Source organism: Phragmites australis, chromosome 1, assembly GCF_958298935.1.
Source record: "Phragmites australis chromosome 1, lpPhrAust1.1, whole genome shotgun sequence".
Classification (NCBI taxonomy): Eukaryota; Viridiplantae; Streptophyta; class Magnoliopsida; order Poales; family Poaceae; genus Phragmites; species Phragmites australis.
This window is the reverse complement of record NC_084921.1, coordinates 11,660,216-11,674,824: the sequence shown is the minus strand read 5'-3', so window position 1 is coordinate 11,674,824 and position 14,609 is coordinate 11,660,216. Positions and strand designations below refer to the sequence as shown.

At 46.0% G+C, this 14,609-nt stretch overlaps 1 protein-coding gene across 1 annotated transcript; it reads right to left on the bottom strand.

The window, feature by feature from the left end:
• Positions 1 to 9,778: 9,778 nt before the first annotated feature.
• LOC133909731 (uncharacterized) lies at positions 9,779 to 14,240 on the bottom strand. The gene is made up of 6 exons (XM_062352293.1): positions 13,118 to 14,240; positions 12,007 to 12,139; positions 11,541 to 11,756; positions 11,281 to 11,436; positions 10,411 to 11,085; positions 9,779 to 10,318 (listed from the first exon to the last, which is right to left on the bottom strand). The coding sequence occupies exons 1-6, from the start codon at positions 14,167 to 14,169 to the stop codon at positions 9,830 to 9,832; spliced, it is 2,721 nt and encodes a 906-aa protein (XP_062208277.1). The 5' UTR covers positions 14,170 to 14,240; the 3' UTR covers positions 9,779 to 9,829.
• Between the last annotated feature and the right edge of the window lie 369 nt (positions 14,241 to 14,609).

The window sequence follows — 14,609 nt, the reverse complement described above, 5'->3', positions numbered from 1 at the left end:
CCCGAGCACTCTCTCCCGAAACTTGACTGCTCGGGTCCTCGGGGAACTCGAGTGCTCAGGGGCCACTGTTTACGGTCCCGAGCACTCTCTCCCGGAACTGACTTTTCTTAGGTCATCGGGGAACTCGGGTACCCGGGGACCACTGTTCATAGCCCCGAGCACCCTCTCCCGGAACTTAGCCTTCTCGGGTCATCGGGGAACTCGGGTACCCGGGGACCATTGTTCATAGCCCCGAGCACCCTCTCCCGGAACTTGATCTTCTCGGGTCATCGGGGAACTCGGGTACTCGGGGACCACTGTTCATAGCCCCGAGCACCCTCTCCTGGAACTTGGTCTTCTCGGACCTCGGGGAGATAACCCCCGAGGGAGGGCGCCACGTGGCACTCTGTTGTTCTGGCCTTGGGACTCGGGGACTCCTGGTTCCCATGTCACCGACAGCTGCTGTATCAGGAGCTCTTTAACTTGGAATGTCAGAAGAGCTCCTGGTACAGCAGCTTCGCAACATTCATTCTTATATCTCTATGCTGAAGAGTTCGCGATAGAGTATTTTTGCACATGTGAAATGATTATCACTGTCGGTTCAAGATATAAACCGGCAGTGATAATTGGGTTATCACTACCGGTTCAAGGCTAGAACCAGTAGTGATGCTTACTATAACTATGGTATAATCATGGATTATCACTGTCACTAATTCACTACCAGTTCAAAAATTGACAGTTACGTCAATTTTGAATCGACAATGATAAACTTTTCTGTAGTAAAGCGAGATGTACGAATGTAACGTGAAAAAACCCTCCAATGCAAAGGAAAGAATCCACATGAGATAAATCTCTAATATGATAGTGTAGGGTACAAATACAAGGGTTGACCCATATTTATAGGTGCATGTTTTGAAGTTGTACCTGACTATGACTCTATCTTTTTGAGATATATCCTAATAAACTTTTTCTTGAAACAAAATACTTATAAATATGTTCGTGAAGAAATTGTTTTCGAAACCCCAAAGGGTTGCTAAGCACCACGAATACCAACTAAATCCAGACAATGCTTAACTTAATATTAGAGAGTGACTTGGTAAGTATATTTGCGGCATTGTCTTCAGTGCATATCTTTCTCGCAATAACTTATCCTTGAGAAACAATATCATGAATAAAGTGGCGCTTGATAGTAATATGATTGATCTTGGCATGGAACATATCATGCTTAGTCAAACAAATAACACTCTGACTATCACAATAAACAATATTAATATCATATGGAATACCAAGTTAAGATATTAGACATCACAACCAAATAGCTTCCTTGACACCTTCAGTAGTTGAAATATATTATGCTTCAGTAGTAGAAAGAGCAATAACAAAATAAAGAGATGCCTTCGAACTAACGGTTGAACCACACAAAGATAAGATATATCTAGAAATAGACATTAATTTATCAAGATCACCAGCATAATCTAAATCAACAAACCTAACAATATTATTTGTCTTCACATTATTCTTATCAAACATAAAACCAAAATAAGAAGTACCTTTCAAATAACAAAGAATCCACTTAACAATATTCTAATATTCTTTCCTAGGATTATACATAAATCTGCTAACCACGCTAACTGCATGAGCTAAATTTGGTCAAGTGCAAATCATAGCATACATGAGATTTCCAACTGTACTGGCATAAGAAACACATGACATATAACCTTTATCTTCTTCATTAGTAGGACATTGACTAAAAAACAACTTAAAGTGTGAAGCAAAAGTGTAGAAACATGATTGCAATTATCGAGATTAAATATGACAAGTATCTTCTCAATGTAACTTTTCTGAGATAGAAATAATTTACCATCTTTGCGATCATACATAATTTCTATGCCAAGAATTTTATTTGCATAGCTTTCATATCAAATTCATGACTAAGTTGAGCCTTCAACTGATCCATCAATGACTTGTCATGAGACGCAATGAGCATATCATCAACATAGAGCATCAAATAAATAAAAGGTCCATTGGGAAATTGTTTGAAGTAAACACAATTATCATAATTGCAATGAAAATATTGCTGTGCAGTCATAAAGGAATCAAACATTTTATACCACTTCCTAGGAGCTTGTTTAAGACCATAAAGAGATTTCTTCAAATGACAAACTAAATGCTCTTTTCAACTTTAAGCACTGAAAAATATCACGATTGTCTTTCTTACAGTAATGGCAAAAAAGTCTGAATTTATGGTCTCTTGATTTAAATTTGGACTTTGACATAGAAGTATTGCTTTCGTGTGATGATCTACCTCTAACAATTAAACCCTCAACATTAACTTTAGAATGAGAATCAACATGAAATTTCTCCTTAGACAACGAGTTTGATTTAACATTCTCAAAACTAAGAGTATCATAATTGCCATAAAAGCATAATTTTCTCGAAGTGTTTAAAGGTAGAAGATAAAGAGACAACTAGAAGAATAGCCTTATCCTCATAATTAATTTTCACATCTAATTTCTGATCAATGATGAACATATTAAACTCATTAAGATTAGACTGAATAGAGGCACTTTCTGCCATACGAATCTTGTACAGGTGTTCTTTGAGGCACATTTATTAGCAAGACTTTTCTCCATGTACAACGTCTCTAGCTTTTTTCACAATGAGGCGACAATCATCTCGTTAATGATTTCATGTAGAACATATGTAGAAAAACTAAGTTGAATTACAGAGAGTGTTTTTTTTATCAAATTCCTGCCATGCCTGCTGGTTTAGCACCCAATACCTTTTGAACGCCAACTTATGTGAGAACAACTTTCATCTGAATTTGCCATACGGAGAAACTGATCTTGCCATCAAACTTTTCATTGTCAAATTTAGTGGATGACATGTTGGAGATAAAAATAAATTGCATATCAAAATATAAAATAGGTTGAGAAAAAAACTTCCTGGTGCATTATGGATGAATATTACCTATGAACAATACATGACTCTGAAAAAACTTCCTGGTGTGTAGTGTGAAAGTGCATCTAGCCCCTATGTGTGGTTTTGATAATTAATGACAATACATATGGACTAACAATGTTATTGAGATTGTTAGTAGGTTGTTCAATAGGTAATGCATGGAGAAGAGACATGCATGAACTCTAGGTGAATGAGAAGATTGAAAGTACATCAAGATGAATGAGCTTTTAGTGATGCTCATAAGAAGAAGAAGAAGAAGCTCAATAAGATTAGCAATAAGCTTGAATGCTAAGTTACTTGTGGAGATCAAGTAACTAAAGGTATGACTTGTTAATAGAGTTTTATGGACTAACCCGTGTGCTATGTGTTTAAGAATGAGTGGGGTTAGGTTCTATATGAAGATTGACAATATGCGTGAAGGCTAATAAGTTACTTGTGAAGATCAAGTAACTTAAGGTATAAATGTTGTCATTTAGGTTTTATAGACTAACCATGTGCTTTGTGCTTGAGAGTGAGTTGGGGTTAGGATCCATAAGAAGGCATAAGTTGAATTGAAATCATATATGCCAAGAGTGAAGAACAAGAGTGGACTCCATACTTGATAAAATGAATTTAGTGAAGATGTTGAATACAAAATAGTTTTCTATGGCAAGACGGTGAAGGGAAAGCAAGACTCGGCTGCGATGGACCATCCGTGGTGAAGGGCAAGCAAATGGCTTGGCGCCGAAGGACCAAGGCGGTGGTGAAGAGCGAGTAAAGGCTTTGCGCCGATGGACCATGCGAGGCTATGGGAAGCTATGGATGATTCACATCAATCATATGAAGAATCAAGAATAGATGGAGTGAAGATTTTATGAAAGTTGGCAACCCTCAAAGGTTTGAAAGTAAGAAGCGGTACTTGAAAGTATTCAAAAGGCTCAAATTGGTTCAAATGTGTTTTATCTTTGAAATTGAGTCTAGGTTTGCCGCACTATTAAGAGGGATGCAACGTGAGCTAATTGTCGTGTCTCAGTGCTCAAGAGTTCCCAACCAAACCCAAAGTGAGAGTTTGTTGTTAAAAGTCCGGAGCGGAAAGTGCGGAAGTGTCCAAAATGGGTTTTGGAGTGTTCCTAATTTGATCCTATGTGTTTTAGGTCATGAATTCAGTTGGGATGTGTAGCCCTCTGAATAAGCTTTCCATAGAGTCTAAAATCGTCGAAATCGGACTCCGGGATCAAAAGTTATCGCCGTTTTTCGGAGGTCAGCTGTGCTGTGGCCGGAGACTCCAGTGTAGGCCGGATTCTCCAGTGTAGGCCGGATTCTCCGGTACCTGGAAAGGCCGGAGACTCCGGTGAAGTCCGGATACTCCGGTACCTGGAGTGGCCGGAGACTCCGGGAAGTCTCCGGGACTGTTTTCTGGGTTAAGTGCCGACCGGAGACTCCGGTGTAGGCCGGATACTCCGGTAAAAGTCCAGAAAAGAGCATAACGGCTAGTTCTGACACATTCTGTGACCGTTCTGACGCCGTATTTGAATTTAGGGCCGGATACTCCGGTGTTCACCGGATACTCCGGTCAGTTATAACAAAAACAGTAACGGCTAGTTGTTTGGAGTGGGCTATTTATACCCCACTCACCCTATCATTTGGGGCTGCTGCAAGGGGCACGAAAGAACACATTTTTAGAGCCAAAAGTAATTTCAGGTATATGAACAGTGTTTTCAGCCCTTTTCAATTTAAGTTTTATTGCATATCTCTTGCTAGATTAGAGTAATTTTTGTCACCTTAGAATTGTAATTTTCACACTTATTTAGGGTGATTGTGCACTAGTTGAGCCTAGCATATTTAGGTTTCTCACTTGTGAAAAACCCGTTAGTTTATATTCCGCTGCAAGTTTAGGCCAACGGTAAAAATGGACAAATTTTTGTAAAAACGCCTATTCACCCCCCCTCTAGGCGATATCATTGTCCTTTCATAGTGCCAGGTACGCATAGCAATTTTCAATGTACGGACGAACAGTGCCTATGAACTGTGGTGATGTCAGCACCTCTGGAACCCATGCTGAAACTTCTACGGCCGGTTTTGTGTGTATATCGTGTAGTGTCAGTTTGGATTTGGACGACAACACACAAGATGCGTGCAAACGGCAGTGAAAGGAATGAGATGTTGCCTAGAGGGGGGAGAGTGAATAGGCGTTCCTGCAAAATTGAACTTCGCATTTGATTAAACAGAATCCGGAACCACCGGGTTTAATCTGGAACTTTTGACCTAATTCGGAAGTTCCGTGCTCAACCCGGATATTCTAGTCATAGAGTTCAAAACTGAAATTAAATACACCTAATGAGTTCTAGCTCAAACCAAATGAAGTCATGTGTTCCATAAGATGATTCCAAGCAGATCCACAGAGCACCTGCAATCAATTTTACATAAGCACGTAGATCGTGCAAATATGCACAAACAGAAAGCAAGAACTCAAGAACAATCAAACCAAGAGAGGAGGCACGTGATTTGTTTCCTGAAATTTGGACACTTCCATTTGAGGTTCTTACGTCTTCGTTGAGGAAGCTCAGTCACACTTGAGCCGGACCTTTTTCAACCCTTTTCCTCACCAAGGCAACACCACCGTGCCTCTTGGGTTTACTCTGGATTTCTTCCCTTGCGGAGGCGAAATCGAGCCTTTATAAACTGCCTGCGGTACACAACAAGCTTGGGTGTTCGCTGGTGACTGCTAGCCGTTTACGAGACCTTGATCTCCAAGAGTAACAAACACAATCGAAGATGCTTGCTATGAACTCAAGTGCTCAAGAATGGATTTTAGCTCACTTTCACTCAATATTTCAATCTCTCAACCTAGCTAAATTCTCTTCTCAAATCTCACACTAAATTGGAGAGGGGAGAGCTCAAATAGCTTTTGGCTTTGAGTATATTCGTGGGGAGCACCAGCAGCAGCCAAAGGAGGGGTGAGGGGGGGGGGGTATATACCCAACCTAAAAAACTAGTTGTTACAAGGAAAACTGGCTCAATCTAGAATATCTGGATTCAACAAAAACTTCCAGATTGCCCTGTGTTAGCTTCACTCAGAACCTCGATGAATTAATAGAATATGAAGGTTTCGGATTCTCTCGCAACTTCTGGGTCCAAAACTTAGTTCAACCTGAGGACCCCAACCGGAAACAATCTGGACCTTTCGAATATCATGTCTAGAATCTAGACCCAGTTTGGAACTTCCAGGTGTAGAAAGAACTTTCACCTGAGAACCCTATTTCAGAGAAAATTCGGAGGTTCCAGCTATCCGGAACATCTGGATCAGTCCGGAACATCCAGGTACAGTTAGCACACTAGAGTTTCTCAGTGTCCATGGCGTATTTTGTGTCTCTCATCTTTAGGCTAAATGGATACTTTGAGCACCGAGACACAAACAAAACTATCAACGTTGCATCCCTCTTAATAGTATGGCATTTCTATACTCAAATTCAAATAGAAAATCTATACCAATAGGAACACCCTCATGCAATCTTCTTTCTTCACCTTGAGAGGCGCCAACATCGTCTTGTCATAGAAAGTCACTTTATATCCGGCATCTTCCATTTCTTTACTTTATCATTTTAATCATCACTCGATCTTCAGAAACTCAATGAAGCTCTCTTGATAGCTTCCCATGCACCAAATATGGAAGATTTCTCTTTTTACATTATCTTCATATGGTTCACCACCAATGCACGAACCACAATCATCAAGCATATCAGTTGTCCACTTAGTATATTGAATATCTTAATTTAACTCATATCTTTTTATGAAATCTAACCCCAATTCACTATTAAGCACAAAATATATAGGTTAGTCCATAAAATACAATTGACAATCTCATACCTTTAATCACTTAATCTCCACAAGTGACTTTGTCTTCATACTTCTAGTTAATCTTCTTAGGCTTCTCATTTATCTTATGAGCATCACCTAGAGCTCAATTACTTCGATGCATTTCTTTAATCTCACGATATTTCTCAATGAATTCATGTTTTATCATTTATGTATCTCCTATGGATCAACATACTAACAATTCTTAACACAATTGTTAGTCCATAGATATTGTCATTAATTACCAAAACCACACATAGAGGCTAGATGCACTTTCAGGTGGACCGGCTCCGGACGATGACGGGAGTCCTGCGGACGATGAGATGGCAAACAACTAAGCAAAACCTGGTAGCAGAGTGGGGTTAGTGGCGAGACAATGACACGATGTGTCACGGGGACCGCAATGATACGTGACGAGATTCAGCCAGAGGTGCGTGAGGAGACACTGGCGGGCCGAGGGTGCAGATTGATGATGAGCGGCGGCGTTGTCACAAGGCCGAGCAACCGCGAGATTGGGCGTGCTAGAAGAAGACTGTGAATGTATCTTTGGTGGTGACACGCACGGACGGATGGACCCGAAGAGATTGTGATGCTACTTGTTAGGAATAGATGGACACGAGAGACATAAATTTAACGTGGAAAAACTCTTCAATGCGAAAGAAAAACAAGTACAAAAAATTGACCCATATATACAGATGCATGTTCTGAAGTTTATCTGAGTAGGATTCCATCTTTTGGAGGCATATCCCAACACAGCAGACCTGCAATACGCTTTCAGAAACGTAAACAAGAACACACTGGGGTATGTACTCGATCGTATCCATCCCGGCACATCCCCTACCACACAGATCGACGATGCCCTGTTCGATGGCTCCTCCGATCGACGGACTCGGCGCCGCCGTGCAGTACTACGTGGCAGCAACGGCGGCGCGGCGCGGCGTGCAGCCGCGGAGGCTGGCTTAGCAGGAGCCGGGAGACTGTATTCGCGGGACGCGCGCGGCTGAAGATGCCGTCGAAAAAATGCGGACGGCCGGGCGTGTTCGTCGATCTATCGGGCGCTTGGAGGCTTGGAGACTGCAATGGAAAGTAAAGCAGGCAGCAGATGTTCAAATAGCTCCACCTTGCCATTTCGTGCGGAGACCGCGGCTGATGAAGCGCAGGCCTGTCACTCCAGCTTCGCAGGGCAGCGTTGGCAAGAAGGGAAAAGCTCAGGTTGTGTGTGCTGCGACGATGCCTCAGCTTGACTGACTCCTTAATCCTCATGGCCCTCCAATTATATGCTGCGGGTGGGTAGACACACTGCTCCGAATCCAGCACGCTGCCCCCTTGTTTTGAGAGATCTTGCAAGATGCCTACAGACTTTGCATGCATTCGGGCACTGAACCTATAGTCCTATACAACCTACAGGTGTTTCATACTGGGAAATTAAGTTTAAATGTGTCTTGATTTTTTTTATGAGTGATTGATACTGTCATTTATTTGGTTTAATGATATTCGATTTTGCATGAGCTTTGATGTGATTTGAATTGATTTAAGATTTCATTTGAGCATAATGATTATGGACTAATTGAAAATGGAGTTGGAGATATGTGTTTGCTTGTCTCATAGTGTGCATGTGATGGATGCAATTTGGCGGTCGATGGCAGGATGATCGGAGCCAAGCAGAGTGCTTGATGTCAGATGATCAAAGAGGCCGAACGGAGTCAAGGGTGATCCTAGCTGAACACGTGTAGGTCAAGCAAAGCATTGAAAGCGAATGGAGACGGTGTGTTGACAAAGTCAAACGAAGAGGATGCTGATGCAAGTGAGAAGGCAGGCCGAGGGATCGGGAGCGGGAAAGACTTGCCGGCAGTCAGGATCGCATGACGGAGTACACATGTCGACATCGAAGCGCTTGCTTAAGGTGTAAGCAAGGCAGTGAGTCGTGCATGCAGTTTCGCGGTTTGGTCTTAAAACCGTGGGAGAATTGGAGGAGTATATGGCACCATTGCGAAGCTTACGTCGAGGCGAAGCTAAGTCGTGAAGGCGCCGCGGGCATCCGATGAATGGAGAAGAAAATGGACCAAAATACTCTCGGTGGTAGATAGAAGTGCACTACAAGAGAGGGGTATTTTGAGGAAAAGCTAGAAAACTTAAGGGCCAAATTTCTTAAGCCTATAAATAGAGAGGTAGGGCTCGAGAGAACTTTGAACCAGCCACTTGAGCCCATTTGTGCTACCCATTTAAGAGCCTTAGAGCTAGGGTTTTATAGGAGAGAATGATGAGTGCTTAGCTATCCTCTTTGAATAATTACGTTTAAGTTTTTGTATTTACTTGAATCCCTCTTCTTCTAGTTTTTCTCTATTGGTTCTCTCGTAAGTTTGCAAGTTTTTCGATTTTGGTTTTGATTTTCGTTTTTTTTGCTGAAATTTCAGCACTTTGTAAGATCAATCTTCTTGTTACTAGAAGCATAAAAACTCACATACGAGTGTGTGCTCATGGGCCTTGAGTATCCTTGCCTCTAGATTATCAACTTGGAGAAGTTCCTTGCCCGAATTTTTTTTCTTTGAGCTGCAATTTTTCATCTTTGCAGGGTTGTTTTTATCGATGCTAGTGGCTTAAACACTCACATACTCATATATTTGAGCGGGTCTTGAGTCCTCTTGCCAATAGACTATTATCTTGGAGGATAACTTTATCCGGTGTCCATCTTCTCTAGTTTCTTTGAAAGTTACGAGTTTTTATGCACAAAGACATATGGAATAGTCTTAAATATAACATATAGTTCATATTCCATCTATAGAGTCATGTTGCTATGAAACTAGTCTTATTGCTTTGTTTCTCTAATTATTTTTCTTCTACTTGAGCGTTTTGAAATGCATTAGGTGAGAAATAGAAAAAAACTATTTATTTCAAAAAAAATTTATTAAGTATCTATTCACCTCCCTCTGATCGTCGTTCTCGTTCCTACACATACACCACCCAACCGGCTGCAAATTACAGACCAGAGCTAGGCATTTCAGCCTATACAAACCTTCAAATGGTAATTGGCAATCTACTTCTACCTTACCGCAAATTACAATACCTTGAGATCTCTCAAGTTGCTTACAAATCTTTCCCCGACGGACGACCCAACCCTGACGAACACGGCCGGGTACCCCACCCGGGCCTCCACCTCGGCCTCGAACCCGCCGTGCGCCGTCCTCCTCTCCAGCGCCCTGTGGCCGCCAGCGCCGCCGTACTCGTCACCGGTCCACACGTGCCTCCACGCGCCGGCGCCGTCCGGGAAGTAGGCAGTGACCGCGCTGCTGCCCTTGTCCAGGACCGGCACTACCAGCATCTCCGTCCCCACCAGGAACTGCTGGTACGTCAGCGTCTGCACGCGCTCGTCCTCCGGGTAGTGCAGGAACAGGTGTCTTGCCACGGGGAGCCCCGTCTCCGACGCCTCCTTGACGAGCTGGATCCGGTAGAACTCCCAGGCTTTGTAGATCTTGGCGCAGCGCGCGAAGTGCGCGAGCGTTCTGCTGTTGGAGTAGAACTGGCAGTTGGACCCCGGCTTGTTCCCCTGCAAGTTTGACCGCTCGTCATGTTCAATAATTTCCTCTGAATCGCCATGCATGGCGGAGCTTCTTGAACAGCATGCATCTAGTGTTGTACCTCGTGAGTGCGGAAGACGACGGTGAAGGCGTTGACCTCCATCCAGCGCAGGAGGAGCTCCTCGCTGCGGCGGTAGCGCAGGAGCGGCAGGTCCACGGTGCAGTAGCCGCCGGCGTCGCTGTGGTTGAGCGGGAACCCCGAGAGGCCGCCGCTGAGCAGCCCGACAACGCTGCTCTTGATGCCGTCGTTCGCCTGCCAGCTCACCATCTGGTCGCCCTCCCAGAACAGCATCGCCCACCGGGAGCTCTCCCTGAACCCCGACCGCACGAAGAACACCAGCCCGTCGTCTTCCTCGCCATCGTCCTTCTCCTCCCCCACGTCAGCACGACGGAGCCTGAGCGACTTCCACTCGTCGGCGAACTCCCGATTGACCCGCGCCCACAGCTCTGGGTACCGGTTGTGCGCGGCCACGGGGTCCTCACCGGCGTGCAGCCGCGCGTCCAGCGGCAGGCCCTCGCCGAAATCGGCCATCCAGCCGCTGACGCCGTCGTCCACCATCCCCCGCAGGATCTTCTTGAACCAGTCCCGCGCCTCTGGGTTGGTGAAGTCCAGCATCGCGACGTCGAACGCCGTGTTGGGCATCATGTACGGCTCGCCGGCCTCGTCCCTGACCAGGATGCCCAGCTTCTTGGCCTCCTCGAACAGGTGCCTCCTCGTGTTGGGCTTCTGATCCATCTGAGGAACACAAACGCAAAGAGAAACTTCAGAATGGCAAACGAACGACGCTGCATGTTGAGGGTCTGTTTGGACTTGGGAACACATGAAGTTCGCAGCAAACAGCTCAACTCCTGCAGGAATCGTGTAGACGTGTACTAAAAAAATCCTGTATTCCAAACGGGCCTCCAGCTAAGAAATTATCAGTGCACTTACCGGAACGAGGCATGGATTGCAGTAAGTCATCGTCCTAATGCCGCGGCGGCGAAAGTCGCCCACTAGATCCTTCCATCCGTTGTAATGAGCATCATCGACCTCCCAGTTCCACCAGACCTGAGACCCAATCGCCGTCTTCCTCTGGCCAGCCCAGTCCTGCAACGACCACCCAATGTGCAGCAGTTCAGAGCCGGTTCAGACTTCAGACGGAATGAGGATAAGCTTGTCAGGATATTTGTGATGAGCTCGTTTCTTCAGACCTGCAGCCAGAATGCAGAAACTGGGACGTCGTAGTCTTGCAGTTGGTTCCACACGCTGCGGACGGCGTCTGTGCCGCCCTGCATGCCGACGATGGCACCGGATGTGATCCACCTGGGAAGGACCGGTGGCCTTCCTGTCGTCTCAGTGTAGCTCGTGAGCAGTTCGGTTGGCGAATCGCCGGCTAGCAGTCGTCCCTGAACTGAATTGCCATAAATCTGCAAATTAAGAATGGAAGTACTCACTGAGGTCAATTGTACTCTGTGTCTCTGTTCAAAATGATATATCTGAAAATATACTGTTGCTATGCTATTGAACAAAGAACCCAATTCTATATGAACATTATTGTTCTTTAAGTGTGCACAACAAAATCCTGATTTCAGCTAACTTTGCTTACACATACTTTGGCTGACTATAAAATTTGTAGAAGGAAATGAACCCAAATTTGTAAGCCGATGCAATGGCTACCTGAATTTGTACTCTATCAGGTTTTGTCAGGTCAAATATGGAGTAATCATATCCTTCGAGGTATAAGGATCTCATCTTTGAGGTCATGTAGAAGGGAGAGGGAGCATATGTGGTACACCAGTTTCCTCCTGACCTACAGAAACCACCAGAAAGACCAAACTAGAACATCTCAAAAGCTGAACGAAAAAATCGACACTGGTTAAATTCAAGGGTCAAAGCCTATATCAGCACTAACAAAAAAAGTCGAGACGGCAGCTATGTCAAGAAGTGACAACTTAGCCTAACAAAGTCGGTGGGAGGTGTCGGTCTGACTCCTCTTCGGTCAAATTTGAATGCCCATTTCTTTCCAAATTTAAAATATCTACAAGGAAGTTCCTTCTAGGTGTTTTTGTTCCATATTCTTGGAAAAAAGATGTCAGACAGATTATTGGCGTGAATATTTTTTCCTCCTAGGATAAGAACTCCAAGCACACACGCACAAGAAACAGTGGCGCAAGTAGACACCACAGTCACTGTCGCTGTGAGTTTGCAGTTCACACTCCAAGCTTCATAGTTCCTTACTACTATTGAAATTATTGATTTGAGACCACTCACTGTTACTGTCATCTTCCACCTTGCATCGTTGCACGTTTCAAGCTCATCAATGCCTGAAATAAGTGGCGAAGACCTAGATAACAAGATAAGCTCAAAGATATGCCCAGATCAAGATTGCAGTGATGGTCCTGGCACTTTGAATAGCAATGAAAGATGTCCCATACTTAGTTCTTAATGGCCCACCAGAACCGAAAGCAATTTGGGTATGTGAATTGTGGCCGAAGGTCACTGTAAAGATCGAGAGAAATGGGATGACCTTGTTGGCGCATAAATTTGACGGCGTAAACGAAAGGGATCGTCGACATTGCGCACATTATTTTTTCGCAAACCACACAAAAAGTTCAACATGTCGAACATCTAGCGGCAAATTCTGAAGTGCCAACGAATGGAGCGGCAAATCCTCCCGTTTTTTTTTCGAGGGGAGCTCGACTGTAAGAAGCCAAGGGCCGTAATGTAATTTTTCAAAGTATTGTGCAGTCAGTTGTGATAAGCTAAAAAATTATGGAAGAGAAATTACCTGTAGCTGACGAGGTTGGCGGCAAACGTGATGGGCTGGTCTCCCCTGCCGATCCCCTGTTCCTGCACCAGCACCGGCACCCTCCTCCCCTTGAACTCCATGCGGCTGAACTGCTCGCCGAATCCGTAGAACCGCTCATCGCGGCTGCTCGCGTACGTCAGGAACACCCGGTTGAACTCCTCCGGCCGCGCCTCCTCCCTCTCCGCCGGCGGCGGCAGGAGCGCCGACATCTCGTCGCGGCTCGGGGGAAGCCTCGTCTTCTTGCTGCTGGGTCGCGGGACGCGCGCTGCGAGCCGCAGGCGCAGGTTGGGCCGGTGGGGCCTCGGTATTGTTGCCGTCGTCGGGGGCGGCTTGGCGGGGTTGGTGTGCGCACAGGTCCATTGGCAGTCGCCGATAGTGACGCTGAACGCGACCTGCGTATCTCTCTTCTCCTCGAGGAGGATCCAGTACCGCGCCGAGAGCGCCGGCCTCGCCGCGCTCCGGGCGCGGCGGCCGGCGCGCAGCCCGCAGCAGCAGCACGACGCGGACTTGGGCGCCTTCTTGGCGGACACGAGACCGGTGATCACCAACACCGGGAACCGCGTTGCTTCGGATGCCTGGAACGCGGCGCCGCCCAGGAGGTCGGCGCCCGCCTCGGCGTCGCAGCGGTAGAAGGCCTTGATCTTGTCGACGTGCTGGCCGTCGGGGACGAGGCGCGCGTGGCCGTCGCGGAGCGCGAAGGATCCGCGGCACTCGTCGGCCTCGGTGGCGGCCGAAGCCGCGGAGAGGAACGCGACGCCGGGGACAGTCTCCCACATACTGTGGAGCGCTTCGTATCCCGAGGAGATCCTGGACAGAGATGCCTTGCCGCCGAGGGAAGGGTCCCAACGGAGGCGGAACCGGGTCCCGACGGGGAAGTCGTGCGCGTGGGAGAGCTTGGAGGTTGGGGCGAATGATAGGCGCGGCGCGGCATCACCGTCACGGATGGCTGCGGCGGGGACGGCGCGGGGGAAGGGGTTGTTGAGGCGCGCGTTGTGCTTCTTGGCAGTCTTGGTCGGCGCCGGGGGCGCCATGGTGATTGGCGATGGCGGTGGCGGGAGGACGGATTGGCGCGGGTGCTCTGCTCGGTCCAAGCCGATTGGCTGAAATAAGAAATGAGGGGGTGGGGCCAGATGGTGGGGCAGGAACGGTGGGCCCGTGGAACACGCGCTCGTTTTTGACTGCTACTTGTACTAGTTTCGGTAGTAACTGCTAGACTTACCAAGGCTCCCTTGCACAAAGCTACAAAGGTTTAATAGGCTGGCCTCCTAAGCCGTTTTGATTGAATTGGATCATTGGATGTCTCTTATTGATTTCAGCGATGTTTCAAGTTTTATATTACATGAGCCAGGCTACCCATTTAATTTCCCATGCTTAGTAATGTTCTTCGATATGTTTCAAAAAGGATACAGTGATCCATGGAAAATTTGTAAATGGATTGTTTTATTTCGGTTCCTCAGATTAGATATATATG